The 27,589-nt window shown below is 36.7% G+C and overlaps 1 protein-coding gene and 1 long non-coding RNA gene across 7 annotated transcripts in view; one reads left to right on the top strand and one right to left on the bottom strand.

Annotated features, from left to right (window-relative positions):
* DENND4C (DENN domain containing 4C) overlaps positions 1-27,589 on the bottom strand; it is a 79,723-nt gene that overhangs the window by 33,443 nt on the left and 18,691 nt on the right. For all 5 annotated transcript variants that reach the window (XM_055699621.1, XM_055699624.1, XM_055699625.1 and 2 more), the window contains exons 2-11: positions 18,950-19,277; positions 12,629-12,881; positions 11,661-11,730; positions 10,249-10,418; positions 8,402-8,643; positions 7,500-7,566; positions 6,773-6,831; positions 5,316-5,460; positions 4,796-4,971; positions 1,433-1,533 (exon numbers count right to left, since the gene is read on the bottom strand). In XM_055699621.1, the coding sequence (XP_055555596.1) occupies positions 1,433-1,533; positions 4,796-4,971; positions 5,316-5,460; positions 6,773-6,831; positions 7,500-7,566; positions 8,402-8,643; positions 10,249-10,418; positions 11,661-11,730; positions 12,629-12,881; positions 18,950-19,260 (1,594 nt within the window). In that variant the 5' untranslated portion in view covers positions 19,261-19,277. The remainder of the gene's footprint in view (positions 1-1,432; positions 1,534-4,795; positions 4,972-5,315; positions 5,461-6,772; positions 6,832-7,499; positions 7,567-8,401; positions 8,644-10,248; positions 10,419-11,660; positions 11,731-12,628; positions 12,882-18,949; positions 19,278-27,589) is intronic.
* Positions 6-27,589, top strand: LOC114016335 (uncharacterized). 2 transcript variants are annotated; one of them, XR_008730342.1, is made up of 3 exons: positions 6-147; positions 10,201-10,267; positions 27,178-27,589. It is a non-coding gene; the product is annotated as an uncharacterized LOC114016335 (long non-coding RNA). The 2 variants fall into 2 exon arrangements; XR_003560739.2 differs by lacking the exon at positions 27,178-27,589 and adding an exon at positions 23,938-24,089.

The following is a 27,589-nucleotide window of genomic DNA, read 5'->3' as shown; positions in this document are numbered from 1 at the left end:
TAGCAATACGCAACACATACAATCCTATATTAAAAATTTGCAAGATGCTGAAGATGGATTTTTCTTTTTCCTACTTGCCCATATTCGGAAGTGACAAACACTAGAAATCCTGCGACTATTTTCCAGTCGACCTGGCTCATATAAAAGGTAAGTTATCTCAGAAGTTAATTATGTGGTTTTGTAGCTCACACAGCCCTCTAGGATATAAAACAAGGAGAAGGCTCTCAGCTGGGCTGATGTTATCACATACCCAACTGAATGTAGTCTTCCAGGAACATTTCAACACAAACACAAAGGACCATGTTTTCCCTGTTCTGAAGACTGCACATCGAGAAAGAAAGGGCCTAAACTATTTTTCTCATCAAAATTCTAACATTTTAGTCTACCAAAGGGTAGAACAAGTAGATGACATGCAGAGACCACTCTTGCACTCTTAAAAAAAACCAGTATCACATACTGCTGAAAATTATAGTTCCCTGTTTTTTATTATAACAGAAATAGCAATTATCATAATATGAATATTTATGTAAGAATATACATAAATATTTTAACATAAATATTAGATAATTCTTCTATTTTGGCAATATTATATCAAAAAAAGAACACTGGTTCTGATCAAGTTTATATTAGGTAGCTTGCATGACATGCTACTGATTAAACCAAAAGAAAAGCTGAGGTCTTTTGACAGATGAAATAAACGCTATCTTAACAAAAAAAAAAAAAAAAAAAAAAGAAACCAGAGGCAAGACCATTTGTCTCTTAATTAATGTACTTGTCTCTTTCCGTAATTTAAGAGCTTTTTGTATCTTATATACCTATGAGGCTATCATTGTCTCCTCCATAATGATGCAACCTAACATACTCTGAACCAGCTTACCTTAAAGTCAGAAAGAAGCAATACCTGAAAACTCTTTGGTTAGTGATAACTTTGCTTTTACCTGTCCCAAGTCATTAGGCTGAAGATGGTAATTTTTTCTTTTTCTTTTGACAAAATATATCAAAAATTAGCTACTTGATTATTTTTGTAGAAAAGTTATTACCTGAAATACTCAGCAGTATTTGCACAACAGCTGCAACATTATTTTACTCATATCCCCATTTGCTCTCTAATTTTTGATCAGAGCTGCGAATATTGGTTTAGGTTGAGATCCAAACAATTTTAGCTGAATCTTTGTTTGAATATAATCTAATCATGAGTAAAGTCTAAAAAAGTAGCTTATATATTAAGAAATCACAGCAAAGAAAATAAAATATTGAAAAAATAATTCACACCACACGTGACAGAAGGAAGTCCTTTACATTTATACACCAATAATTTAAGACTTGCAGGTGTGTATCAGAAAATTTACTAGTTTTCTTTGAGTATTGACTTTTCCTGCTTTAGGCAGTTTCTGTTCTTTCCCCTTCCCATTTTATTTTACATATATTTCACCTGCCGCAAGCTGTGGGTGCAGTTTCTTTAAGGTGCTGAGCAGACTTTTACAGGGCTTCTTAGGAAACTGCTTCCAGTTAGTGCTCTTCTTATCGTCTGATCTAAAGCACAGAGGAGGGGAAAAGGGATATATAAAATACAAGCCATTTAAAAAATAATAGCTTCCACAGCCCTAAGTCGCTTTATTTTCAGAACATAGTAAATTAAAAAAAAAAAGAAATTATTTTGAAAAGAAGTCTTGTCACTGTCCCTATTTGTCAAAAATAAAAAAACCAGGAGTGACACAATTCAGGACTTATTTTCCTCAGACACAGAACAGTATAAATCGAGTTAGAAGTAAAGTCTTCTCCAGCCTGTAAGGAGAATCTGCATTAAGATTTGGTTAGACTCTTTAGCTTAAATTTTACTTAGCTGATTTCCCTTTCAGAATTTTTATCAGTCTTGCTAATATAATTTAAGCACACTAATCTGTATGTGATTACTATGCGAAGTCTATACTACCATAAACCTGCTATACTGCTACAAATAAAGCCAGTCTGGAATACATGAACTTGTTACTGTAAAATGCTGGAAGACCAGTCTGGTGGCTTTATAGTCATATAGTACACTGTGACACCTCTACGGCAACCCAGTTTTTTCAGCTTAAGCCACAGGCTAGCAGGAACTAGGAAGACTGGGAGTTCAGTTCACAGTCTGAAAATGATGTGGTTGATTAAGCAGTGGGATAAATTGGCCTCAAGGGATGCTCATCTTTGTTAGGTACAATGCCAGACCTTGTTTAAGCAGTTGACATAAAGAGAGAGAGAGAGAGTAGGGAGTCAATCCTGAGAACTCCTATGCCTTTTTCTGGAAGACAGAAGGTGGGGAAGAACTGTTGTAACAAGGAATAAAACGAACCTTGCGGCTGCAAAGCCTTATCAGTTATTACTATCCAAGCTGATGCTGTCACTGCTTGTTCTGCACTTTGCAATTGGCATTGACACAGAACTGTCTTAAGAAGCAAGCCAAAGAATCAGGAGTTAAAGAAAAAATGCAGACTTATGGATGCCTTTGCCCATTTTTTCTCTACCATAATGGCATGCCTATAAACAATATAAGTGGTACTGTTCCAAATACGTAAGGGAAAAAAACCCTGCTATAAAAATAAAACAAACTCTCAAATCTTTGCCCTAAAAAGGATACCTTCCTTAAGCAGCTTTCAATGTTACTTTCACAGAGATAGTTTAAAACCTCCAAAAAAAGGCATTAAGGAAGATGCTGAATGAGTAAAAGGCCTTCAGTATTTTTTGGCAGCAAATAAAGCTTCAGTCTATGATAAGGAAGATAGCAGCAAATTTGCTCTAAAAAGACATTAGGCAGACTGATGTACTAGAAAATACTGAATTTTTCAAACATTATTCTTCTATTATGTAGTCTTCCAAAGTTAGCAACAGTGCTGTTAAATGCTTTTACACCTTTAAAAAAAAAAAAAAAGCAGCAGGTTTGCCACAGAAACAAAGAGGGGCAGAAACAGGCATGGATAAAATGAAATGGAACATTAATTTTTACTCACTAATAACACAGCATTTTAGAATTCTGTATGAGCTTACCACAAGTGCTTTATGGAGATTTAGTTTTGCCTACACATCTCCAAAACTGAAAAACATTCTCATTTCCTGGTTAAAAAAGTTTTATAACACAGGTACTAACACCTCACATTTACCCAAGTCAAATGTTACAGATGTCAAATTCCTCTGGAAGTCAATAAGTGGTACAGGTGAGATATATGCATAACATGCAGCAAAAAAGAAAAATGCCAGTTGACTACTGAAGGAGAAATGGACTTATAAGACAGTAAAAGAAAAGATGAAAAATATTTCCAGTTGAGTGTCTCGTAAGAGCTCAGCCACTGGTAGATTTTTAGTTCAGTAACCAATCCAGGTAAGGCTGGTACTTGTTCTTTCGAGCAGTCATCCCAACAGAATCTTGACATCCTTATCTGCCTGCTAAATCCCCTGTTTCTCTTTCATTTTTCTGCAACCCACTCTTCAACTTCCATTCTATTTATGACCAGGTATTTTTCACTGCAATTATCTCCACACAAACAAATTATCTTCCTTGAATTTCTTCAATACATTCTTCTTTCACAACACCTATTATGATTATTCTTTCGGTGGCATAATACTTCAACACACAGTGATAAAAAAATGGGTATTTTGCAATGTTTTTAATGGGGACCTAGGGGAAGGAGAAAAAACCAAATAAAAATAAACTTAACCTGCTCCATTGTTCAGCATTTCCTTTGATGCTACTAATAAAACAAAACATTTCAGTAATGTAAAGGAAACATTTGTTTCAGCAGAGGAAGGGTCCTTTTGACACAATGAAAATCAAGGATGCGTTCAACTGACCCATATATCAATTTACTAATTCCAACTCAAGTTAGTAAAAAAAATAAAGTTCGCGAGTTAAGAAGTGACACAAGATGAAGTAAAACTATATTGTCACAAACAAAAAGATGTGCACTTTATTTAGGGATGTTCACCTTCGTCTTCAACTAGCTCAGATGCCTCTTTCCATTTATGATCTAATTAATTAAAAATGGAAAGGTAATTAATAAAGTTACTACGTTAAATACCTGAAGTTTGTTCTCTCATTGAGATACATTACAGAAAAACAGAAGAGTTACTCTGACTTAGCCCCTCCTCAAGAAGGTGAGAGGAAACTTCATGCAATGCCTTAAATTTAAGAAAAGCATTAAACCCATGATAATTAAGTGAAAATGTTTTAGACTGAATGTAGTCAAGACACCAAATTTAGCTTGACTGATTTCACAAAAAATCTGGCCCTTGTAACTTGAGAAATATTTCTTTATTAACACTAACATGAAGTGCTCTGAGTGTAAGACAGCATCAAAAACTGACACAAAGGGTCCTGAAACACGTTCATACTAATAGTCACTGAACACAGGCAAACCAAATTCAAAAGCGGTAGGTCAAGATGGAAATGTAAGAAACGGTGGGGCACGAAAAAAAAACCCAAATCCCAAACACAAACCAGGAACAACTTCTCTTCCTCTGTCCTAGCTTTTATCCCCTTACCTTAATGAGCTATACTGGAAGTGGCAAAACAAAACAGAACACATTACCATTGTTACTAACTTCATAGCAACATCTGCATCACATTTTTAATGTCAGCACCAAGTGTCACCCCTTAACTTAGTAAATCTTAATTTGCTATGAAGCATTAGAAATAAGAAAAAGAACAGAGGACAGTGAGAAATTGACGATATCAGATGAAAGGGTATTTAAAAAAGTTTTATCTCCTGAGCATTTCAGCAATCTCTCCCTCTACAGATAAATGTAAAAACTCCACAGAACTTACATGTACACCATGTTTGTGTCTAAATCAATGCACACAATATCCTGTGGTGGATCGTACAGATCAAAGTATCGTGAATCAACTCCAACAATAAATGGAACAGGTGCACTGAGTACGGTGGCCAGAGACAAAGGACAGAGAGGGATATATGGACATTGCCACTGAAATGGAAATATCATCTGAAGGAAAAATTAAATGAAATCAACGCATTAAAACAAGACAACAGATACAGTACAATAAAAACCAAGAAGTTACATGCCTCAAGTCGAAATGACAGTTACACTGTCAGAAAAAATTCTTCAAGTCTGACCACTAACTTACAGCGTATCTCTTAGTAATCTATGCAAAAAACGTTGATGATTCTAACAGTTATAATAATAAGATATGCTAGAGCACTTTAAATGCTGTTTCTGGGAAAAATGATCATTTAGTGCATCAATCATTTTAACTTTAAAAAGCCTTGTAATAACTGTGGAGTTTGAACTGATTTCTCTCACTGCTGTACAGAACTCTTTGTACTTACAGCTACCACAGCTTCAGCAACTCCTGTCAACACAGCTGGTCTAAGAGAATGGAGGAGGATCTTGCCTTCTAGTAATACAAAGAGTAACAGAGTGGCACAGTTTTCCGGTCCAAGATTCATGAGCAGAGTGCTAAAGTTTGCTCCACTAAAGGGTGGATGGGAAGGGAGAAGAGAATAAGAATGTTACAGGATTTAAAAAAAATAAAATAAAAAAATCACTACTGTCAAACTTCTGACAACTGTTTGGAACCAACTAATGTATATTACCATACATTAAATGTCTATCTACTTATCTAATACCTATCACCTCAGTATGAGACTTACACTGCCACAAATAAACATTAATTCAAATTCTATCACTAAAGAAACATACGTTATACCATGCTACTGGTGAGTTTGTGTTGCTTATGGCACTCTCTCTCATATATGCGCAGGCATCTTGTCTTTGTAACAGTAAAAGATCTAACTGGTTAACAAGTAATCCAAGCACAAATAACACTAGCAGTTTCATATGATGGGTTACCTCAGGCAAAAATAATGAACTAATTTGATCTTAGAATCACAGTATCAAATTCTAATACTAGTCAAGTAAAATCAATCCATGATTCTGATAGCAACATGCATTTCTATAGTTTATATTCCATTTCATCTGTTTGGACTGTACACATTTACAAGTTGTAATGGCATATGTAAGAGCACAGGGATGTAAAATATGTCTTTAGAAAAGCACTTGCATGCTACTTCGTGGTTTGGTGGCAGGCTGCAATTTTTCACTTAAGAGGCTGTGTAAGTTGATTAAACATGGGACTCTTCTGCATATAGAATATTGTATGATAATTTTTAAGGGAAGAAAAAATAAAAAAGGGAGAATATTTTGATTTTTAACTTAAAAACTACTCAGGCAAAACCCCATGTCATCATACCGAACTACAGCCCAGAAGATGCAGGCAGTACCCACAGAGATTGCATCAACCTTCAAGCACAAATACAAATTTTTAGGTATAATTACAAATTTCCAAAGTATCTGCATACTTGTGCATTGACTGATTTTACACATCTGCTTGATATAAATGTCTCTCTTGGATCCAAAAAGGGAAAAAACCAAGATAATAGTCTATGTTATTAAAAAAAAAGTTGCTTACTACACAGGTTTTGAAAAGACAAGATATTTAAATACATACATATTTTTTCCTTACAGCCTGCTGCTTCTTTCTGCATAGTTTCTACAATAATCTGGCAATTCATCTTTTTTTCGGGATAATTAGTGATGCTATTCTTCCACAAGGGACAGGTCTATGTCAGAAAGACACACCGTATAATATTATGAATGCATATTGAGGTTTCTGTTTATAAAATCTACTAATATTGCAGTAATGTTTGGCTTCCTTCTATGACTTAATTCCTATTTACCTCTGAATTTTTCAAGTACCATACATTTAAAGCATTAATAATGATACCTTAATGGCAATGGTGTAGAAACTGGCTGAGACAGTATTAATGCATCATGGGCAGAAAGCTGAAACACAAAGTAGTATGATTGATATGGGCAACTCCAAGGTTAATACAGTTTAATATTCCAACATAAACTTATATCCACAGTCTCATAAACTGCCTGGCAGACAGAGTCACAATGCCATGCGAGGGAAGCAAATCAGTGACAATCTTTGGACTTGTGTTCACTAGGTCAACACAGCATGTATTAGTCACTGAAACGATTCTCAGAAGTTACAGGAAATTGCCTGTGACTCAGTGTTGAACATGTCACTGCTGCTAGGTGATTAAACAGAGAAGCATAAGAGACAGGGCCCCGGGGGACTAACCTATGACCCACAGTAGTGGGTGGACAAGTGAGAGAAAGACAGAAAACAAACGGCCCCCACGGAGGTAATGCAAATGGTGCCTATAAAATGAATAGGTAATACGTGGCAGAAATTTCAAAGTGCGAGTAGGATGCTGCTACCACCTGCATCACCTTAAGTCCAAAACAGTTTGCTTTGCTAAGTTACCCGAGGTTTACACAAATAAAAGAGAAGGCGAGCCCATTCATCTCTTCCCATTTCCCTTCCTATAGATGGGTATTTAAAACTCGGAAAAAAAGCCTAAAGGAAGAAACCAGGCTTTCAAAAGCAAGAAAGATCGTTTGCTGTTACTGTAACTAAAAATGGAAACGAATGTTTTGCTTACCTGCACAAGAATTCTTGGCCTTTGTGGTGAAGGAAAAGGTATATTGTGCATAAAATGGGATATGTGCCTGCAAAGAAGACATGATGTTACAAAATCAGCACCGGGGAGTAATTAGGGACTGAAAACAGTGTTACTCGCATTTTGGAATTACTATGGTACCATGTTTTAGAAAGGCTGTTAGGATTTATTTACTGGTTTGATAAGTTTCAGAGCCTACCTATGCAAACTGAAACAAAGAAGCTCCATTCACTCACATTTCATGCATGAAAATTAATACTGGCAGCTTCAGATATGTATACAAAAGATAAGAACACACTGGCACTTAGGCAAGCCATTTAGAATCCCAGGTAGCCTAACCCCATGCTACAGAGTTTCCAACGAGGCTTAGCTAAGAGAAACTATACGCTTTACTGCCAGATGTCTAATACAGTTTTGAAGGTAACATTGTATATCAGCACACTTTTAGGACCACTAAAAGCATCCTCTACAGAGTTTACACCGACAGACAAACAAAACAGCAGCAGCAGTTGCTGTGCCTGGAAACAGACACCGGTGTTTCCTCAGCTTGTATTTATTAACCTAAAATGCGGGACTGCAAAGGTTGGCATGTATCTTAAAGCTCAGCCATCTTCTGTGTTTGACACAGTTAAGACAAAGGTAAACAGGCTTGACATTCTCTAACAGAAAAGCCACGGTAAAATTCAGTTCACTTTCCTGGCACTGCAAGAGCCACTACTATTAAACAGAAGCAGCAATAATTTCTATCAATACAACATAAGCTACACAGTGCAAGCAAGAGGATGGAGCAAATATACCAACTAAGTGTGACATGTATAAATCACATGATTTCTTGAGCTGATACAGCTACCTTCCCACATTAACTTGAGAAAGGTTTTACTTACTTTTCAATGGGAAGAGGATGAGGTCCAGAGACAGACAGTTTGTAGATGAACATAAGAAATTTTCGAAAGGCTTCAAAGAAAGGCCAGTGTGAGAGAAGGCAGATGCATTTGTTGGAATTGATGGACTTGGAAGTAACTGCTTTCCTCTCCACAGCTGTCAGGAGACCCAGCTGCAATTGTTGTTTTTCTGTTAGCAGCTCCCGCGGATAAGGCTCATAAAACTGAATTGCAGCACCATAAACCTAAAAGATGAAGAAAACCAGCTGAGCATACCCAGTATTTAACAGCAGATTGGGTCAGAAATTTCGAAGCATCCGTAAGTGCCTGGTGTTCACACACATGCTATACTGCTTTTGCTGGTAGCTTGTGAAATGACCTTTTACATATGCAACATACACAAAGTACACTTATAAACTAAATTCTTTGGACTCTTGTGCCTCTCCGTCTCTCTCCTTGCACTATTCCTCAACAAAGTATTCATATTCAGTAAATTGAAAGGGAAGGATAAAAAACGATTGCTGTGACAAAACCTTATCCATTAACCATTACGGTAAAAAAACCCCCAAAGACCCCACAACAACAACAAACCAGAAAAACGTGATCAAAAATCCAAACAAACACAAAAATACCTCATGAAATGCTAGCATTCAGTACATTACCCTATCATTACCACACTAAACAATAAAATTATTTTAGCTTTGACTTCACTCATTTTATTAAGCTAAACAGCTATTGACCTTTTCTAATACTTCTTCCCCATTTGTCAGTTTCATAACTGACTGAATTATTCTGGCAAGCTTAGCAAAAGCAGAACAGGGAAAGATGGATACTACAGCATATATTCTCTTGGAGAAAAATACTGGCTGCTATTGCATTCCTCCTTGCAAAATAACTATTAATATATTGGAGAAAGACTTTTTTTTGTTGATTGGAAATGGAGGAATATAAAATTTCCCTGATAGGGGACTGAGGCAGAGTGGAAGCTGAGCTGTTAACACTAATCAAGCTAAGTTGCTGTTTATTAGTCACAGAGAGCTAATCACACATTACATTCACTTATTCCTTCATGCAGTTCACACACAAACAGACACAGCTGGCAAGCTGAAGTAACAGCTGCGAGACCAACCTCAACCAAGGTCTCCCTTGCTTCATCAAGGTGTACCTATAATCCTGTCGTTCTGTTTGTGTATAGCAGACACTGACTTCTCACATGTGGGCTGAGTCACGCAACACACTTTTGGTGCCCATGTGTGCTAGTGGTCTTGTACGGATTCAGCAGACTACTGGTGTCTTGCGTCTATCACTTCATGTGAATTCAACACGATCACTGGTCTCAGGAGCTCATCAGTTCTTCAGAGCCTTTCAGATGCTACCTTTCAGCACATACTTTTCCTCCCCCTACCCTGTTGTTTTTCTGGTAATTATTTTCCTATTCACACACACAGATACTTACAGAGCCCAATTACACAAACTCACAGAGTGGCTTTTAAGTCAACCATAGGAAAACTGTTACCAACTTAAACATTGCCAATACATGTGGTACGTGAACATCTCTGTACCATGTAGGCTATGTTTCCATTCCCAGAAACTTCTTTCTTGAAAGAACAGGAAAATACATGCACTGTTATTTTGGTTTTGTTAAGTGTATGGTTCAGCTTACATGGAACTGAACAGCACATAGTCTTGCAGCTATTTCCTGTTTTGGTTTACTTCTGCCTTACACACAGGCTCAAGATTTAACAATTCATTTTGTAGTATTTCTCAAATACAGAAGAAACAATGCCTATTTATCTCCACAGCAGCCATCTGAACTAAAAGAAAAAACTAGACACAGCGTGGAGCCATACCTTTTCTGCAGAAGAGCAGGTCAGTACAAATGTTGAGAACACTGGTAGTGGATATTTGGTTTGAGGGTCCCAGCACTCTATAGTAGCCCCCATTGGAAGGCAGAAGAGTGGTACAGATTCCGACAGCGGGAATGACTCATAGTCCTCTTGAGGATATCTGAAAATCAAGCCTTCAGAATAAGAGAAGGAAAAATTAAGTACATTTGCTCTGTAAGCCCAAAATAATGTAAGCAATATATTTTCCACAATATACACCAAAGTCTCTTGGTTATCTGGACTTTATAGCTGAAGATTACATCTGCAGAACAAGAAAGTCTTTTATTTGACAGTAAGACTAAGTCATCCAAGTAACAATCATTTAAAAGTTGTTTATGAATACTGAAGCACTCCCTCTTGGTAACTGCTCAGAAAAGAGTACACAGCAAAAACTCATTAAAGATTTTTAATTTAAACCAGTTTATCTGTGCTATTTAAATGTGCTGTTGGAATAGATTTTATTACAAAGAAATTCCTCTGAAGAAAGTAATAATTTCTCTACCGTAAAACCAGCAGCAATACCTCCATTGAAAATAGGATGAACTAGCTGACTGTCCACATTTTTTGCTCATCAGTCAATATGTTCAATTAAAACAAATTGTTCATTCAGTTTTCAGAAACATATCTAATCTTGCTGGTAGACAACAGGCACACAAGCATTGGTTTACTAATGGTGTTTATCTAGCTTATTTTATGATGCACTGACTTCACTATCTATGCTTTCCACTTTTACTTGTTAGTTTACTCTTTTCAAAGAGACTTTGTGCACTTAGTGCTCCACAGAAACTCTTCAGGAAGTTAAAATTCTTTTAAAAAAAAAAAATCTGTAATCTGTAGCAATGCACTAAAAACCTTAATAAAAGCCAGACTTAAAAGACAAGACTTTTTGTCTCTCCTCAAATAAGAAACAATTGAATAGCTGTGGAACTGAAGGAACACATTTTAATTTTCAAATTAAATGAAAGATGTTGCATTAGCTGTGAAAGATAAAAAGAAATATGAGTATGGTTGAACAGAATTTTTAATTACTACTCCTCCATCATCACCAACACAAGCAATATGAAGACTTCTGTTACAGCTGAAATGCTTGCTAAGCCTTCTGCTAAAGCTCCTAAGCTACCAAAGCTGTCATCATAAGAACAAAATTAATACAGAACAATCCTATTCCTATTAAGGTGCCCTTCCCCTCCCCCCGCCCCAGGATAGAGTTAGGAGAGCAAAGACAACATTATAGGAGTTGATTTCCAATGACATGCTCTAGGAACAGAATTCTGACAGACAGCACTTAAAAGTCTTTAAAGTATTATTTGACTTCAACAAGGCATTCAAATCCTTCTGTTAGCATGTTTAGACGGTCTGCTTCTAAAATTACTTACCAGCTTTATATGCTAAAGAGTTAGAAGCTGGCACAGACTTCTTGTAACAAAGGTATACACTGGAACCCCACTAGAAGACACAAGTTTTATCTTAGAACCAGCAAAGGCAACAGAGAAATCAAGCATAAGCATTCGTATATACTCCCACTCATAAACAAAGCAGACATTTAAATAAAAAGTGTTATAGAATAAAATGACTGGTTGGCTGCTGAGTGCCCGTAAATCATGAAAACAAGAATTGACCCTTCTCACATTTCTTACAGGTTACAAGATTTATGTTAAATAGTCACACCACCACATTACTCTTTGACTTACAGTATAATAGGAAAAAGTGAAGCTGATACTTTGCAGCTTCATGTTTTCTTGGTCATTTAAAAGGAGACTCTTATTGGAACCTCATCAGCAGAAGTGAAATTCTAAACATCATCACTTGAAGCTTTTCCCATACTTCCATAAACTGATTATTTACATAGTGTTTTTGCAGTTTGTCTAAATACACTCTACCATTCAAAAAAACTCCACTTATTTCAGCCCAAGTGAGCTAAATGCAAAACAGGCTAAATAAAAGCACATGAAGAAACTATAAGCAGTGGTTATCGTTCTTATGCGTCTTAGTAACATAGGCATTATTGCTAACTAGCAAAAAAGCATTTGTGATTCATCCTGAGTCCAGCATCACCGAAGAGGAGGGGATAATTAAAAATAGATAAATAAATAAAAAAATCCATCACACAACTCCTAAATAGCACCTAGACATGAATATGTAACAAAGTAGTGAGTAATCAGTACAAACAAGTAATTCCTAACATGAAAGGAAATCACAGCTATAAAACTTACAAAACTGAACTGTGATAGAACGCAATGATAACAGTGCTAAGAGTTTAAGAGGCACTCCTATGGGTTTGTTTGAGGGTTATGGAAAAAAAAAAAACAAACCCAAAAAGCAGAACTCATTTTTAAATACTCACCATACCACAATTTAAATTCTTATCAACTTTGCAGAAAGTATGAGGAGGGGTTTCTCCTTTGCTGGTAACAATTACGCAGATATCCGTCACTGCCAATGAATTTTGAGGTCGTATTGGAGAAGCCCTTCGATATGTGATAAAGATGCGTTGAGAAGAAGCTGAACTGTTGTTAACATTAGCACAACGACCATAAGGAGTAGCTTGAATCACCTCGCAGCCTGAAATGATGCGCTCCTTCCCTTCATATAGAACTCTGCAGACAGGAAGGAAACAAAATATTCTGTGCATTCAAGTATATATGAAATTACTTGAACAAATTCACAGAAATTGTCCATTTGTTAGCACCCAATGTCATCCTTGCAACATTCTAATGTGCATTTTATATACTTTCATCATGCACAATGAGGCAAAGAAACTGTTCAGAAATATTTAAATATAAGAAATCTCTGTGGGCACAAATCATAGTCTTTGTAGTAAACACAGGAAAACAAAATCAAGCCATAATGAAAGGGATTTAGCTACAGAATTAGTAGGAATGCTGCACTATCAATGAAAATTAAACACAAAGGAAGCTTTACACTGCTTGCATACATTTCCATCACTAAAATGTCTGGAAAGTAATTTCAAGCTTGACTTTTTCTTTTCTTTTTTTTTTTTTTTAAGGCATGCTGTTGCAAAAGAACCACAGAAGACAGAAGTGTGCTCCCTAGATGAATTTTTACAGACAAAAACCCCAAGCTCAGTAATGATTTACATCCATAGTTTGAATAACATTTAGGGGAACGACAACAACAACCACCACCTAGTACTCCATTCCACAGTAAAGGAAGACATAACTACAGTTAACTGTACTACTAGAAAGCACAACATATGGCCTTACAGCAACATTCACATGGTACCTGGATTTTCTAGCCAGATCACTAGTTTAGAACACCATACTCTTAGCAGGAAAAGAAAAATCCTTCATGGCTTCACAGCAGCTAAATGAACTAAAAAGTTCACACACCGTCTTTCCCAAACATAAGCTCTTAGGAAGCAACCATAAGAAGAAATGTGGAAGTCAAACTACGCATCACTGCATATTTTTGATGCACAGCTGCAATCACAGGGCAATATCTCCCATTGCACACCCCAATAAGCAATGGTTACATTTGCTTGATTCTCTGCAGTATGTACAGAGTACTAGCCACCCACATGAGTCTTCATCTTTACAATACACGGCAAGATTTAGGTTAAAGGCAACATATTACAACTTGCTACTTTGTGACCTGCAGCTTTCCACATGTCATGTATTACAACTTCAGTTTAAAACAAAAAATAACCATACAATGTATCTTTTACTGTCCCCAAAATACCCTTGGTTAAATGCTTAACACGCTATTAGTAAGTGCAAATTTGAAAACTTCAAAAAGTCATGTGCATAAGCTAAAAAAATCCAAACCAAAGCAAGCAACCAACAAAAAACCACAGCTTTTTCCAGATCAAATAATTCTCAGCATTTTCACAAAAAAATATATATACTATTAAAATTTCCAAATTACTTAAACATTACTGTCCATCTTCAAACTGGAATATGCAAATATTACTGTTTAGTCTAATTCCACAGAACAAATGTGTATCTTGTTACAGTATTGAGGATATACATAAACTACAGTCCTAGAATATTTCAATAAACCAAAGAAATCACATAATTTGGGAGTACGTTGATGTAGCTACTAGGCTGCCACATAAATTTATTCAGCTAGTTCATGGAGGACAATATTCTTGCCTTCGATAATTGTTTCACTTGTAAGAAGTCTTGATACTCAAACTACTATTACTTTTTAAACAATGTGTAACCTCAGGTTCAAAACCAGCCTAACACCAGTGTTTCCAAGTTGAAACAAGTTTTAGTATACTTGCTACAGTTTCAAGATATGTACAGAGAAAGTACAGGCTTCACATTACTTCTAAATTAACTCATCTTCTCAAAGAACATGTATTTTGCTTTTTTAATTGGGTTACCTACTTCATAAGTTTAAAAAAGCCCCAAAACTAAACTAAACAAACACAAACCCAACAACTACAATGGCAGCAGCTCTCAGGCCACCTTCACTGTGCATGGAGTTTACATGAAATCTTCACATCACTGCCTTACATTATTCAGAAGATAATATTAACAGAGCAGCCTCCAATAGAAATTTCAGTTCAGTTTTATTTTGATGTCATGTATTTTAAATAAAATCCACAAATTTAAAGTTATTCCAGAATCATTTGTCAGCTGACAGCTTTTGAGAAGGAAAGCCTTATTAATCAGACAATTCCAGCAGTCCAATTTAATAGGTTTACAAGTATTCTCAGAAAAATACTTAAAGACTGAAGAATATCTCAGTTGTGCAAACACTTCTAAGGGGTAAGGGGCTGAGCAGTGTTCAAGAAAACTGTAACAGTGGGTTCACCTCCCATCAAAAGCAAAAAGAAAATGAAAGCAACTTTCACCCCTACTTCAATACCAGCAGAAGTAGTATTAAACCCACACCATTTCCTGACCTAACACTCAGTACTGAATTTCAGAAAACAAGCAAACAGAGGAAAATCACCCCCCATGGATCACTCAAATTAAACAATTATTTTAATGATTCAGACAAATACATTCAGAAGTCATGCACGAAATATTTAACACGATACCCTGTACACACAAAGTCCTCCCTGAGAAAGTAAGTAAAACTTACTTGTTTAAACTTCCCCTTGTCTGCCTTTGAATACTGAACAGGGTAAGACTGGTTTCCTTTTCCTATGAGCTTATACCTTGGCCTTCACCCTAAGTATACCTTATTTGCTACATTATTCTATCAACTTCAATAAAGTTTAATTTCAAGCAAAACTTTACCTACCATTTCCTTTAGTAGGTCCTTTTTTTGTAAGAAAGGCCAAAAAAAATCTTTTATCTTCATAAGGCCATTTCATATTGTACATGGAAGTTCTCTCATGACCAGTTTTACTTATTTAAAGGTATACTTCAATACATCAGACAAGAGTTCAGAAAATATAAATACTACCTTCTTGCAGCTCTTAAAAACCTTAATCCACAGAAAATAATTTCAGAATAGTTGGACTGTTGGAATTGTACTGTGTGGGACTGCTCTCTGGCCTTGACTTCTCTATGTCCAACCACATTCCTGCCTCTCACAGCCCTTATGCAAAGTAAGTATTTATAATAACCTTTCCTGTCTCATTTAGGAGAAGGCAGTAAAGGAAATAAAATAAATATACTAGGCAGTAGAAGGGTCAGAGAAGCATTGGGTCAAGTAGGGAAAAGATCGACTTACCTTTTATTTCTACTGCCACTACTATTATTATTTGTCTAAACATACAAGTGATTAGTTTCATCATTACTATCCTAGGCTGTTCCAAACACCAACTACAGCTGTCACACTGGTGGGATTTAAGGAACAATGGAAGATGTTGGCTGTTAAGAACATATTCCAGTTTCTATTATGCTTCTTGAAATCTCAGTTCGCTTTCATTTTTTAAATACATCTCTTGTAAAGCAAGATACTCCTGCAGGTATTTTCAGAAACCAGATACAGTAGGTGTTAGAAATTGCAAAACCACTTCCACTTGGAAAGCATTTTTCTGTCAGATTTTCTTCTGTTTAAGAAACAAGTGCTGGAGCTCCCCCATATTCCTAACTAAAGTGTAAAACAAAGAGAGGTGAGATCTTGTCTCACTGCACAAAACAAATCTCAGATCTCAGTTCTTGTCCATTTCTGGAACATTAGCAAAAATATTGGTTAGGAAAGCAACAGAATGACAAATAGCTGAATTACCCAAATGCAACACCCAGAAGCACAGCACATGACCTAACTATGTGCAAGTGAGCACCTGCAGCAGGGAGTCACTAGCAGCTTACAGATGCTTCAACTCAAGAATCAGTGGAAGAATAGGAAGGAAAGAGGATGGAGGAGGGTACAGAAATTGAGAACACAAGGACAATGGCAGAGAATCAGCAGAGCACGCTCCCATCTCCCCCTTTCTCAAAACAGTATTTGTTTCATTAGTTTCCCTAAAAATAGCCCTGAAAGAAATACAGAGACACACATTTACCAAGAATCATCTGAATGCTGGGGCTACAAGATAACTCAATTTCATACACACACACACATATAAACAACCTTGACAGAAGATTATGGACTTGACTCTTTCAAGGGATACATTCTTTCTCGAGCTATTAAGTCCACTCAGCCTGTCAGCTGACTTAATGGATATGTAAGGCTGAAAGATAAAATGCTCTTTCACACTTGGTTCTTTTTAATTAAAAGAGTATAGAACAGCATAAATTAGTCTTCAGAATGTACATACATCTCTTGCCCAAACTCCACTTTTATTTGAACACATTGAAATTCGTAACAACACAAAAAAGTTTGCTCTAACAATTTCTTGCACGTAGTTGCAAAACAGCAGGAACAGCAGGGGGAAAACACTCATATGCATCATTGCACAGAGAGAAAAGCCTGCCATGATTTGTTAGGTGTGACACTCTAACTAGAGCTGTGTAAAACAAAATATAGAATAAATACCAGTTGCCAAACACCACAGTTTTCCACCAATAGTTTTAAAAAGTGTCTCTTTTCAGGAAACCCTTAGTCAGCCAACTATTTGCCTATTTTGCTTATCAAATATTCCTTATGAAAGCTACCCAAGCATTCAAGCTCCTAAAGTTGAGGGAGACGTGAAAAAAAACATGCACTAGCAGAGTTGCTTCCATAAAGGCACATGCTGAAGACTGATGGTTTAGGAATCCATGTGAGGAACTCCTCAAAATTCTTCCTTCTGCTAGAACTTACTGAAGTTTGACATACCATTCAAAAAACAACTTCATACTGCAATTCCACACAGTCAAATCCCATTGTAACAGTTATCTCATCTTGTAGTGTCAGTCACACACATGGGAACACACTATTTTAAAAATCCACAGTTTCACTGAAGATTATTATAACAAAATTTAGATTATCAAAATGAACTGAAATTAGAATGTACCATGTTAATTATACAACTTGAAGAGCAAAGATCTTGCCATGTAACTCACTTCATTACTAAAATTTCACTATCGGTTTCTTCCTGACTGGACTCTACTTGCCAGTTAGCACTCAAACTGCAGGTCAAAAGCAGGATATGTAGACATTGTGCCTAATGTGCTTAAACTTATACATTAAATCTACTAAACTTATTACAGCTTACATATAAATGCATAGGGTTTTTTCCTTTACTCTTTGCTATTTATTTAATAAATAAATAAATAAGGAAACACACATACACTCCTTATTCTGCCATCATTGTAACCGTTCCCCTCACTCATGTTCCATTTTCTTTCTCATTACATCCCCAGTAATTCTACAACATCATTATCCAAACCAGAAAAGTGCTATATAGAGCAATTTAGGCAATACTGTAGAGCTGCATGAGTTATTACAGATTGAGGACGGACTATAATATCCACCAGCTCAAGATCTTGGGGGATTTTGTGGGTTTGGTCCTGAATATTTACATTAAACTCAGGATCCTATAAGCAACAAAATTAGTTCAGAGTTTCCCTGCCAGGTTGCCCCCTGCATTTATTAAGCACTGAACTTAAAGCATTGACTATATCTAAAGCTCTCAAACACAGTACTAGTATCTCTTTAGGAACTTACACCTCAGACATAAAAAAACCCTGGGTTTGAAATACAAGAATGATTAGAGTTACCAAGAGACTACATAATCCAGTGTTTGCAGCCAACCATGTTGTGTAAGCAACCTCACAAATACTGTGATCTGACAGTAAGGCAGGCTACAAGATTCTAGGTAGGTGGCTAGGTAGGTGGATAATTTTAAGATCTGTGTTTCAGTGTCCTATGATTTTTAAGTGATATCTTTTAAGCATTAAAGTGAATCCCACTAAGTGGTAATTTTTGTCTCCTGAAGTCAGAGCTTTCAGATTAAACACGTTATATTTTTGGCTTTGCACTATACCATTTCAATTTTGTACTATTCTTTCACTTTTCATAAAACTGCAGCAGAGAACTTCTTTTCTCACATTTAATTTGCGCCATCTCTCTATATATCTCCTGTCTGTTTAAGTAAAATATTATCATTCACTCTAAAAAGACAAGTTCACTAGAAGACTGACACTTTCTTCAGCTTATTTCAGAAAGAAAATACAACACAGATACACACAATAAGCAATATAGATTCAAAGACAATCTGTTTTTAAGTTTTCTCACATCTGTTTTCATCATCATCTATGCGGAATAAGATTTTATTATTACTGAAGGAGGAATGGAATTCTTATAGAAATCTCACCCAATGTCAGTAAGAGGTGGTTTGTCCCGGCCTCTCTTGTAGCAAAGAAAAAGTTCAGGACTCTTTAGACTTCCATAGTTTAAGTTGGCTTGAAGGGCTGTAGGGGTGGCTTCAACACAGGTGTATCCCTCTGGGACAGTTTCACCAGCTGATTTAATTATCACAGCAATGTCAGTAATTGGAGCCTTTGGACCAGTTGACTTTGTTTCATGTCTGCTTATTTCTTGGTCCAGAAGAGTTGCAGTATCTGTATCAGTGAGCCCTGCCACTACAAAGTAGTCAGCCACCCGTGGACCTTTGTCTTCTATCATGGTTATGTCAGTACTTCCTGGGGAAAATAAAGAGAAAGAAGTCAAACACTCTGTTTTCAAGCTAAACCCCTTCCCTCAACAAGTAGGAGAATTTAAAATCTTTAAAGAAACTTTTGCAAATAAAAAATTTCCTACATAAAGATTTCATGAAAATTCTAGGGAAACTCCAAAGCAAACTTTGATTTCTGCTGTTCAAAGAAATAGTATTGTTGGTAACTGGATTTCAGTTCTAGCACTGAAACAGTCACGTTTTAGTACAAGAAAGTTTAAGTGAGATAAAAAACTCAAACCTCCTAACACAGCAGCTACACAGAAAATTGCCTGGCATTAGCTATTAGACCATTCAAGTTCTTCACAAGCTATAAATTAATGCAGCTATGCCTAACTTAAAGCATCTGTATTTTTCATCCATTGCTTAGTGAGTAACTTGACTACAGAATCATGCTGCTTTTTCTTTTTCTTTTCTTTTTTTTTTTAATTTCATTTTTGAGGCAACAATTCCAAGTATAGGCTCACTACCTTTGGCACATTTCCTCCATTTTGTTTCATAATCTAGACCTAACAGTGCAGTCTTGAGACATTCAGCTGGCAACTGCAACATCTGGAAGTCGTTTACAAAAAAATCACACATCCAAACCCACATTTCATCAGCTGATCAGGCTGTACACACAATTGCTTAGCTGCACATTACAGATCTAGAAAGAGTTGTTCTCACAATGCTGGTGATGTTCACTAAGCATATGATTTTAAACCTGTGAAATGCAAGTTTCTGTTAAGAGCAGACAGACTATGCTCAAATATCCCAAGTACAATTTCAAGTATCCAGTCTCATGAAATACCTAAAAGCTGAATGAGAAATACTTAAACAGTAGTGGCCAAGCAATAAAACTGAATACTATTACACCCCTTCAGGGAGCAAGGAACCACCTTCTTTTAGATCTCCATGTTTCTATCACATTTCTGGGGATCCCTTCTAGAAAACTAACCAAGAATGGAAGCTTGGTTCCCAACTTAGAAAACAAGACCACCACAGTTGCCAAGGTACCACACACCAAGAAGTGGCGGTCCATGGGTATTACCAGCTAACAAGTGCACCAAAGTTGGAAGTCTTCTTGTATTTAGAATGTCCTAGTCTGATAATTGCAGGAACACCGGCCTCTGCCAACAGAAAGGTGGTGTGGTGGAGATAGCATAATCCTGTTCCCTGCAATGTGGTTTCTCCTCCTGTTCTTATCCTGCTCTTTCTTACCGAAATTACACTGAAAAGATATGTCACATCTTCACACTTTTATAAGACTACTAAAGATTGTTCTCAAAAGTGTTCTGTGTACTCAGCTAAAGGAAAAATCAGTTATGCATTCTGCATGCTTACTAAGAAAACTTAGCATAAGATGATGAAATTTACGCACCAACCACTATTTTGCAAGGTACTGTAGCATGAGATGGAAGTAGGGAGGGGAAGGAAAATAACTTCATGCAAATTTGTGATACTTCTGTACTCCAACTAACCCCACTTTTTATTTTCTAACACTGAAATGACAACTTTTCAAATCCTTTCAAACTTGAAAGAAGAGTACCGACACCCTTTAAAAGACTCTTCTCCTCTGCAATATTTTTCCACAATGCTTTTCATAACATCACTTCAGTGTTCTCTAAACACTTTGGCTAACAGCTTTTATAGGGCAATCCATAAACAGAGATCCTAGGAAGAGACACAGAACTGTTTGACTCCCCTGAAAAGGGGAAAGCCATTGCACAGTTCCTCACATGACTGCATTTTCAGACCTAAAAATATAGGGATGCTGTATCAACAGGAGATATGAAAGGCTCATTCGATTTGTCAGGTGTTCAGTGCCTAAGTCTCCAAAAAAACCAAGAAAATTACTCCAAATCCACAGCAACTTGTGGAAACTTCTGAATCACCTTCAGCTACAGAACTTGCAGAAGTTTACCCTTTTTACTGTCGTAAACAACATGAAATTAGTGATAAAGCCCTTTACAGGTAAGCGAGTCAGCATAAAATGCAGGGGTAATGGCTTCAACTTGATCTCATACAAATTGGTCCTTCCATTAAAAGGTCCCTCCCCATACTGCCACTGCTCATTCCCACCTTCCCTTTTGTCCAGAACTATAGTTTGTGCAATCACGTAACGCTCAGACTGAATGCTAACCTGCCAGAGACTGTTTAGTATTCAAGCAGAGCAGTTCTCCAATGATGCACTGTGTTAGCCCAAAAGCAGCAGCGGTATGCCCCTTTCAGTAGCAGCACTGACTTGCACTGGGTTAATCATTAAACAGTGGAGTCTAAGATGTTTCAGTCTGCCTCGTAAGATGCTTGGACTTGTTCACAGAATTACAAAAATAAATAAACTAACAAACCTCTCCCTGTTCCCCTTAAAAGAATAGAAAGTCATGAATCAGAATATCTTGTAATCTGGAAAGTACTGCTCACACTTGACATATGTGAAACCAAATTACTGGAACAAGCTGCTAAAAATAGCAATATAGTTGGCATCATATAAAGTTAAAAAAACCAAAACAAACAAAAAAAACCCTAAAACAAACAAACCAACCCCAAAACCCACCTTTGTTAAATAATCCAGACTTTTATTACCTGCTACACGTTCACACAGCTTGGTATCACGTTTTCTCAATGCAACATTAAAATTGTCACCCATGCTTAGGTTTACCACACAGCAGGAAATAAACCAGTAACACTAACAGTGTACGTCAAAAATCTCACAACAGTTTCTATTTTTAATCACAGCTATAGCCCCTGGACTTGCGTTAATATTATCCTTTAATGTGTTTTAAAGTGAAAATTTAGCTTTCCTAAATGGTAAATGGAGGGAGAAAAAATTTAAGGACCTGAAAAATTAAATACTAAGATTTGGAAATTTAGAACACAAATGAAGAGAATCCATTCCCACATTTTTACCAGTAAGGATCAATAGAACTGTAGTAACTCGTTGCTAAGGAGCATACCCTTACATCTATGATTTTATATTTTTCTCTTAGCCAAGTCTATGATTTACTTCACAGAAACTCTGTGTAATATATGGCATGCAGAAGTCAAAGTCACCAGACAATTCAGCTGAAAAACCTGGCACACAAGCACCATATGTCAGCACAACATTTAGCAAGTTTGTCAAAATGTTCCGAGTCTCTCAAAACAGCTCCCTTCCTTTTCCACGACAATAAGAGAAGTAAGGTTTCAAGTAAGCAGTGCAACTCAGCTCTTCATGAATTTATTCTCCAAATTCAGAAAGATTTAAAGTAACACAATCTCTCAAAAGAGAACTTAAAGTAATAGCTCTTATTAAGCCATGGATATCATCCTTAATGCAATAGCTTTACAAGTACAGATAGACACTAGCAGGTAGCCACCAAAACAAATAGAAACAGGAGAATTCAGTTAGTCTATAGGCATACTTTGCCTTCTGAACTGCAGGAAAAAATAAACATATAATCTGTGTGGGAACAAGATGAATCCACTGTCATTTTCCACTATTTTTTTTTCCTCACATAAGTACATACACTGCTCCTTTTAATAGACAAGTGAAAAAACGTTCTTTGTTTGGTTGGTCAAGAGACCTATCTTAAGTTTTATCATGGCAACTTTTCCCCAGCATAATTTCAAGGGATACTGGCCTCTGTTAGTTTTCAATGAGACATCACAAGACTAACAGGAAAACTCAACATTTAGAAAATAATATTGGGATTTTTATTCTAACACCCCATTCCCTTGTAGGGCAAAATTCAAATACAAAAAAAATCTAAAAATAAAAACTGTTACCTTGGTGTTGGATGATGAAAACACTAGCTATATTGAAAAAAAAGTCAACATAAAAGTCCCAAGTAGGAATTTATTTTTTTTTTTTAAGTCTACTTCAGTTCCTGTCAAACTCAAACAAAACCTGGGAATTCTGTTTTAAGAGTGTGAACAGTACTGTCTGAGGAATTACAAACTTCCAAGTCCACACAGATCCACAAGTGCTACGGAAAAATTATTGAAGTTAGTTTTCCAATTCACTCATAGGCCACCAATAGGGAAGTTTGCTACCAGCAGTTTACAAACAAAATTATTTTTTAATAAAAGGAGAAAAGATAGGAAGTCTTCAGATAAGAGATGTTCTTTTAAATTCCCCTTGCGCTTCTAAAGGGAATTCCTATTGGAAGTAATTAGTTTTGTAGATGAAAAACAAAACCAACCTGCACTGACTGCACTTAAAGGCGGTTAGTACAACTAGTCTAAGTCAAGAGATCCATTTAGCACAAATATATAGGAGTGAAAAAAACCCAACTTCTTTTCACTGTAAAACACCAGAATATGGCAAAATGTTCTCTCCTACAGTCCATTTAAGTTTGACCTCTCTAAAAAGACAGTCTTTCTTACAACAAAAATGGAATTTTAAAATTCTTCCACAATGTTCTATCAAAAATACAGTAACTCAACTATTAGTGTCATATGGACCATAGCCCTTTCGTGAGGAGACATTTTATCATGAAATTGCCTTGGGGAAAAGGTTTCCATTCTTAGGATCACTTTTATGAATTCTGGACACTTTTGAAAAAAACCACATTATAAGAAATTACTTGTTTATTGACTGCTGTCTAAAAACACCAGTTAGTTTTTTTCTTTCAATGCAGCTAGACTGCATTTTCCTCTATTTACAGTTAGCTGAAATACAACAAGGAGCTGTTCATGCAAAGATAAAAAAATTTGTGAGAGCATGAGAGAAAGTTACAAACAGCCACCATGAAGTAAAGATGACAATGTAAGTATTGTATCTGTATTTCAGTTCATAGCTATGTTGCTTTTATCACGTAGTAACAAGCTTTTCAATTCCAAAATGGAGATTACTGATTTAAAGCTGTTGGTCTTCATTTACAGATATTGCCATAACCGAGGACTCCTGTTCTTTAGACATAACAAAAAGTTTTCTTCTGCATTATCTGCAACACAGAAAAAAGAGACTTCTCTAACATACACATTTGTGGAAGTCTGTTTCAGCTACCTGTCATATTCTTGAGTGACAGTAAATAATCATCTTAACATTACTGTATCCACAACTATTGTCCCAGAACTCCTCCATTTAAATCCATTAATGAACATCATTTGCTTTACTACTGCACTGGCTATTTGCAGTGAAGTAACATTTGCTTAGAATTCTCCGTAAGCACAGTACTTCATTTCTCAAGTATGCAATTACAGGAAAGTGCTTGTCTGCTTATCTGAAGTACAGATAAAGTGCAGCAGAAGAGAGTACTAGCAAAATTAGTACACTAAAACTTTCATATCCTAAGAATTTTCATTTATTTTCTAATACTATTAAACGTTAGAAAGTTCCTAGAAAACATGCATGACATGCAATTTTTATCTTTTTAGAAAGTCTGAGAGTACGATTTCAGCCTTTCATTTCAGTTTTTTATTTTAAGATAGTATTCATTGGAATAAAAATCTGTTCTGAAAATAGCATGTGAGGTGCAAAACCCATTAACCTCATCAAATGTTTAGGCCACATTCTTCATTTTTGAAAAAGGCTCTTGGAAATGATGCTAGGAGGGTGATCTGGCAGGCAGCATGTATAGTCTTAGAAGCTTTCAAGTATTTCAGAAAGCGTTTTGAACAAACTTTGGACATCAGTGATAGCAAATGATTAGTAACATTGAATGTATTGTTAGTAGTTTGACTTTAAGAGAATTAGAACACATCAGTTGTTCAGGGCGAATTCATGTTCCAAGGGCTGTGCCTGTCCTGCTGAGTGCATCGTGAAGCACCGGCAAATCCTTCTGTTCAGGAACAGCAGCTCCCCAAGGGGAGCCCCTCCAGTGGGTGGATGGGCTGGCAGGGAGCTCACATGGGCAAGGAGCTCAGCAAAGCCAGGGGAAAGGTAACTCCGGCAGAGACAGATCGCAACCACCCACTCACTGACCACCGACTCGGGAAACCCCCCAGGCCCAAAAGAAGTTGAGACTGAGCATGTGAACAAACTGAGAAGTGAGAGGATTATTTGACAAATGGGAAATGGAGAAATGAAGGAGCTGGGTAACTGGTAACCAGCGAGGGGTGATGTCTTTGTATGCTTTTAAACTGTGCAAACAGTGTGGTGGTTTGACAGGCGGAGACCCGGGCATTTGTGGGTTGGCACCCAGCTCCCCGCTTCGTGCAAACCAGAATAAGGACGTAAGGAATGTCGCACCTCAGTGTGCGACCTGGTGCTGCGCGCCCACGGGGCAACATCGGCATAACTACTATGCCAAATAATGTTGTGCAGAGCACCTACAGCACCAACTCAGACGCCACGAGCAATGTGGCCATATAAGTCTAACTATGGTACCCTTCCTGGCCTATCAACAGAACTTTTGCAGCTATTTTATTTTCAGGACCACACAGCAGTGTGGTCCCACCACCATGCGGGCCTCCCATGCTGAACCAAAGAAACTTGGGCACGTCTGAACCAACCTCTAACACAGTTTAGATTCAGTCAAAAAAACCCCAGGCTAATACAGAAAATAAAACATTGTCCTCCACTTCCCAGGAAGTTTCACGCCAGTAGAGACAAGAGGCCATTTCTGCAGAAAAGCTTTTCATTAATTAGAAGTCTTTCATTCCTAAAAATTCATGGCATAAGTTACACTATGTCCCTTTGAACCCATGATAAAACGATGGAAGTCTAGAACTCTAAGTACAGGTCTGTCCTAATCCTAAAAATGCATTGAACGTTGAGTTAGCCTTTAAAATTAGACTGGAAAGCCAGTGTAAGTCTAGAAACAAATGGTACAGGTAAATGTGGTTTTTGGCAAGTGGACTTAAAGAAATGGAAACAGAAGCTTTATAAAACTGCATGCCGCGGAAAAGGAAACGGTTTGCCATAAATTCTAATCTGATAATTTACATACAAATGCCTTATTTGTATCTGACACTACTAAGGAGAAGGTATTCCAGGAAACCTGTGTACACACTTAGTCCAGAGTAAGAATAACCACCCATAGCATGGGTTCAGAGGTCGTTTTTTTTAAAGCTTATGTGCAGGTAAATCCTTGAGTAATTACTTCTTCCTTTCAGCTACTGGAAAGAAGTGGCACAGACGCTGGTATCTCTGTGAATAAATAAAATAAATTTGTCAAGCATGTGTGTGGATACCAAAGGTTTTTTCAGTTCACTCCTAACTGGAGTACTGATCTTGCATTTTCTTAAAAACCCAAACAAACAACAAACAAACAACAAAAAAACCCAACAAACAGTTGCACAGGGTCCTGGAAAAATCAACTTGGTCTTAAAAGCCTCTTATTTCTTCATCTGTGACCACTCTACTACCTACAAAGAAAACTCACTGCATACTATACACAAATTGAATTTAAGAAGTTCTCTTTTTTACATAGCAAGTCTATGAAATAGAGTTGACTTCACTTATACAAATCTCACTAGCTTCAAATTCTGCTTTAAGCAAATGTCCCCTAGAAATACATGAAACCAGATCAGTACAAGCCTAATATCAGAGAGATGGCAGCCAGTTTCATAGACAAAACACAATCTTCCTGCAGCTGAAGACACTGCAGTAAGTAGCAGTAAAGTAACCATACTATCTTATACAATGCTCCCTTGAAGCAGATGCCTTTTTAATACTTTATGAGAAAGACCAACTCTTTCTTATAATCAGTGACCTTTCCCTTCACTACTCACGTGAAGACTCAGAACTGAGATATTCTTGACCCTAAATCACAAATAAAACTAAAGCCATGAAGACCTTTTTCAACCTATTTTCAATATAATCCAAGTCCATACACCTCTTTAACCGAAAATACAGGTGAACTGATGGTCAAAGAAGTGAAATTATAACGGCATTTTTGCAAGTGATTGATGGCTAACATACAATTTTGCAGTTTATTAAACTAATTTGTATCTTCTTTCAGATACTGACAGTGACCAAAAACTACAATGTGTGGAAACAACTGCTTAGGAAGAAGTGTTTGCTGTGTGAAAGCCTACAGTATGCATACATAGACGACCGAAGAACTTGGACAAGATGGGATACTTTCCTCATAACCAAATAACATTTTTAGAAGCAGACTGCATAGGAAATACATTTTAATCCAGACTGAAGAATAACTTCAGCAATTTGTGTGCAATGTGGCTGAAATATTTATTTTGTAAACAGCCTGGACAGTTCAGATTTTTAAGCAAGGTAGATGTTAAGCACAACTTGGAACTTCTACACAAATGCAAGCGAATTATACCCAGCTATTGGCAGTAAAGAAGTTGCAAGAAAAATGTATATGCATTCTGCTCTGAGATTTACTCTTAAATAAACTGGCCTAAAGATCA

This window comes from Falco cherrug, chromosome Z, assembly GCF_023634085.1.
Source record: "Falco cherrug isolate bFalChe1 chromosome Z, bFalChe1.pri, whole genome shotgun sequence".
Lineage (NCBI taxonomy): Eukaryota > Metazoa > Chordata > Aves > Falconiformes > Falconidae > Falco > Falco cherrug.
The sequence above is the reverse complement of the archived record's forward strand: the minus strand, read 5'-3'. Positions and strand labels throughout refer to the sequence as shown.